The 3019-nt window shown below is 44.8% G+C and overlaps 1 protein-coding gene across 1 annotated transcript; it reads right to left on the bottom strand.

Moving 5' to 3' along the window:
• Positions 1 to 1106: 1106 nt before the first annotated feature.
• LOC116380149 (stress-associated endoplasmic reticulum protein 2-like) lies at positions 1107 to 3015 on the bottom strand (the record flags this gene model as incomplete). Its single annotated transcript, XM_031842106.1, has 2 exons — positions 1107 to 1543; positions 2931 to 3015. Coding segments are annotated over 2 exons (126 nt in total), but the record flags the coding sequence as incomplete, so codon positions are not given.
• Between the last annotated feature and the right edge of the window lie 4 nt (positions 3016 to 3019).

The raw sequence follows: 3019 nt of genomic DNA, 5'->3' as shown, positions 1-3019 counted from the left end.
GTGTGTGTGTGTGTGTGTGTGTGTGACAGATCTACACACCGGACTTGCACCAAAACACGTAATTATTGACATTAATAACAGTAAACACAGTGTTGATAGATGGCTGTAATCCTCACACACTCGTTCCCCGGAGGCCCAGCTCACACCACGGTCTTTCCTGGCTTCTGAGGCCGCCTCCCGGAGCTCCTCTCCCGTCTGTAAGAGCTCAGCTCCTCCGCTAAGCTAAAGCTAACACTGTCAGTTTGTCATCATGTCAGAACGTGACGACACGTTTCATCACGTCAGTAGCTTTCGGTTTACGGTCTCGTTATTATGTTGAAGTAACGTAAACAGAACGAGTAGCATTAACCAACGTATGTATAAATAACGATTTGGTTGTTTAGCTGCTCAGGTAGCCGGCTATGCTAACGGTGATTAACCGAGCTCGCAAAGCCGAGCAGCAGGGCTCTACATCCGGGTCAAAAACGAGCTTAACCCGGGTCAGCCATGGGACACTAACATCTGGAGATGTTAACTAGAATAACACGGTTTAAATGACACATGACACGAGCCAACAGGATGTGTTTAGAGGTAAAAAACAGCCTCTTAAAAGCTGCTTTACCTTCCGCCTTCAGCACGGTGGCCATCTTCTTTCTGTGACGTCACTGCGTAGCAGTTGGGGGTTATAATTTGACTGTATTAATTACTTTGTTAATAAAGTGTTCTTTATGTAACACTTCCACTGCTTTCAGTTTCACACTGGTCATGAAAACGTTAATTTAATGAGTTGAGTGAACTCACAAAAGTTCATTCAACTAATATATTATAACATAAATTACTCTGATTAAAAGGAGGAGCGGAACTTTATAAATGCAGAAGACTGTAAACATGATGTAAATTATGTAAAATACTAGGCTTACAGTTTCCCTCTGCTTCCAGTCTTTGTGCTAAGCTAGGCCAACAGTTTCCCTCTGCTTCATCTTTGTGCTAAGCTAGGCTAACAGTTTCCCTCTGCTTCTAGTCTTTGTGCTAAGCTAGGCTAACGGTTTCCCTCTGCTTCCAGTCTTCGTGCTAAGTTAGGCTAACAGTTTAATAGAAATAAGTTTTCATTCGATCAGAGAGGCGAGTAGAGAAAAATATCTGCTTTATTTTGTATAAAAGCGGAGCGTTGTAGTCCAGCAGGAGGCTCAGCTGCACCTTTAAAAACCGGCGGTTGGAGTCCTCACACGTCCATGGTGGTCTAGGGGTCCACTGAAGCAGACTGCTGCTCAATGAAACCCACCACTTCCTGTGCATACTGCACTCACTGCAGCTTCAGAGGACCTCAGAGACAAACAGCTGGAGGACAAGAACTACCAACATCTGTCCGTCTTCATCTTCATCAGGAGGAAGAGTAGAAAACACTCAGGGGGTTACAGCAGGAAGAAACACCAGTGTGTGTGTGTGTGAGTGTGTAGTGGTCATGATGGCGCCCCCCCCCCCACCATGTGACAGGATCAGGCTCCTCCGGAGGTCAAAGTTCATCACATGCCCTGTCTGATGCTCTGGATGATCTGGAAGATGGCTGTAAGACAGTCAGACAGAGAGAGAGAGACAGACAGACGTTAACCAGAGAGGATGCAGAAGTTTAATCAACATTTCATGTTTGTTCACAGCAGTTTATTGAAATATTTAAAGAGTTTTTTACTGTCTGTCTGTCTCTCTCTCTATGTCTACCTGTCTGTCTCACTGTGACTCTAAAGCAGTATTTCTCAAACTGTGGGGCGCGCCCCTCTAGTGGGGAGCAGTGGTATTACAGGTGGGGCGCAGGGGGAAATGCAGATTTTTTTATTTCAAGAACTTTATTGAGAACTTCACATATTACAAAAGTACAAAGTACACGGACATAAAACTAAGTCATTAATAAATACATGTTGAAATGCCTGTACTTTCCTGTATATCTTTACGTTACACCGTTAACAGGTGACGCTTGTGAGACGGCAAGATGGTTGGCGACTGACATGTGTAGCTTAGTGTGCAGAATGAAGAGACGTTATGGAGACGAGGTGACTCTACCCAGAGGCTGAGGTTCACAGCTCAGACACTGAGTGAGCTCTGGCTCGGTGTGGAGAGGACAGAGGGCTGAGGGCATCCTGCTTCCCTTCACATCCTACCTCTGTGAGGTCAGCTGTTCTGCTGCTGCCTCTCAAAACAACAGATCTCAGCTCAACATGGAGCATGAGGTGAGAGCGGCCGCATCAAGTCTGAACCCTGTTTAAAAGGATGTGCAGTGGAAAGCAGCTCATTGCCACTGATACTGATAAACGTGATGACTCACACATATCTGCTCTCATTCTGTTCTTCACAGGTTGCACTTTATTGTTATCTTGTAAAGATATTCAGTGTAAAACAGGTGAACTGTAGCCACAATAAGCTATTTTTTGCCAAATATGAGTTATTTTTGCACAGAGAGAACTTTATTTGCATCGTTCTAACAAAGTGATGCACGTTGTGTTTGTTGTTGTCTGATGGAGCAATCCTTACCTTAAAGTCATTGAAATTTTCTTTATTCTAGTATTTGTAAAAGCACAGATGGAGTCACAAAGTGGTGTTTCAATAAAAGTTCAACATGGACCATGTTGTTACCATGCTGTTACCATGTTGTTACCGTGTTGTTACCATGTTGTTACAGTGTTACCATGGTGTTACTGTGTTGTTACCATGTTGTTACCATGGTGGGGCATGAACACTTTTCTTCCTCCTAAGTGGGGCGTGACAGAAACAGTTTGAGAACCACTAAGTTAAGGTGTGTGCTCATAGTAAAGCCTGTCTCTCTACCTGTCTCTCTACCTGTCTGTCTGTCTCTCTGTGACTCTAAGGTGTCTCCCTACCTGTCTGTCTGTCTGTCTGTCTCTCTCTCTACCTGTCTGTCTCTCTCTCTCTCTACCTGTCTGTCTCTCTCTGTCTCTCACCTGATCCACAAACCACGAAGACGAACAGAGCGAGCAGCCACGGACCCACCGGAGACTTCTCCTCGTTCACAGGCCTCTGGAACACATCA

Source organism: Anarrhichthys ocellatus, unplaced genomic scaffold (assembly GCF_004355925.1).
Source record: "Anarrhichthys ocellatus isolate YVR2014 unplaced genomic scaffold, GSC_Weel_1.0 scaffold6231, whole genome shotgun sequence".
In the NCBI taxonomy this organism is placed as follows: Eukaryota; Metazoa; Chordata; class Actinopteri; order Perciformes; family Anarhichadidae; genus Anarrhichthys; species Anarrhichthys ocellatus.
This window is presented reverse-complemented; position numbering and strand designations above follow the sequence as displayed.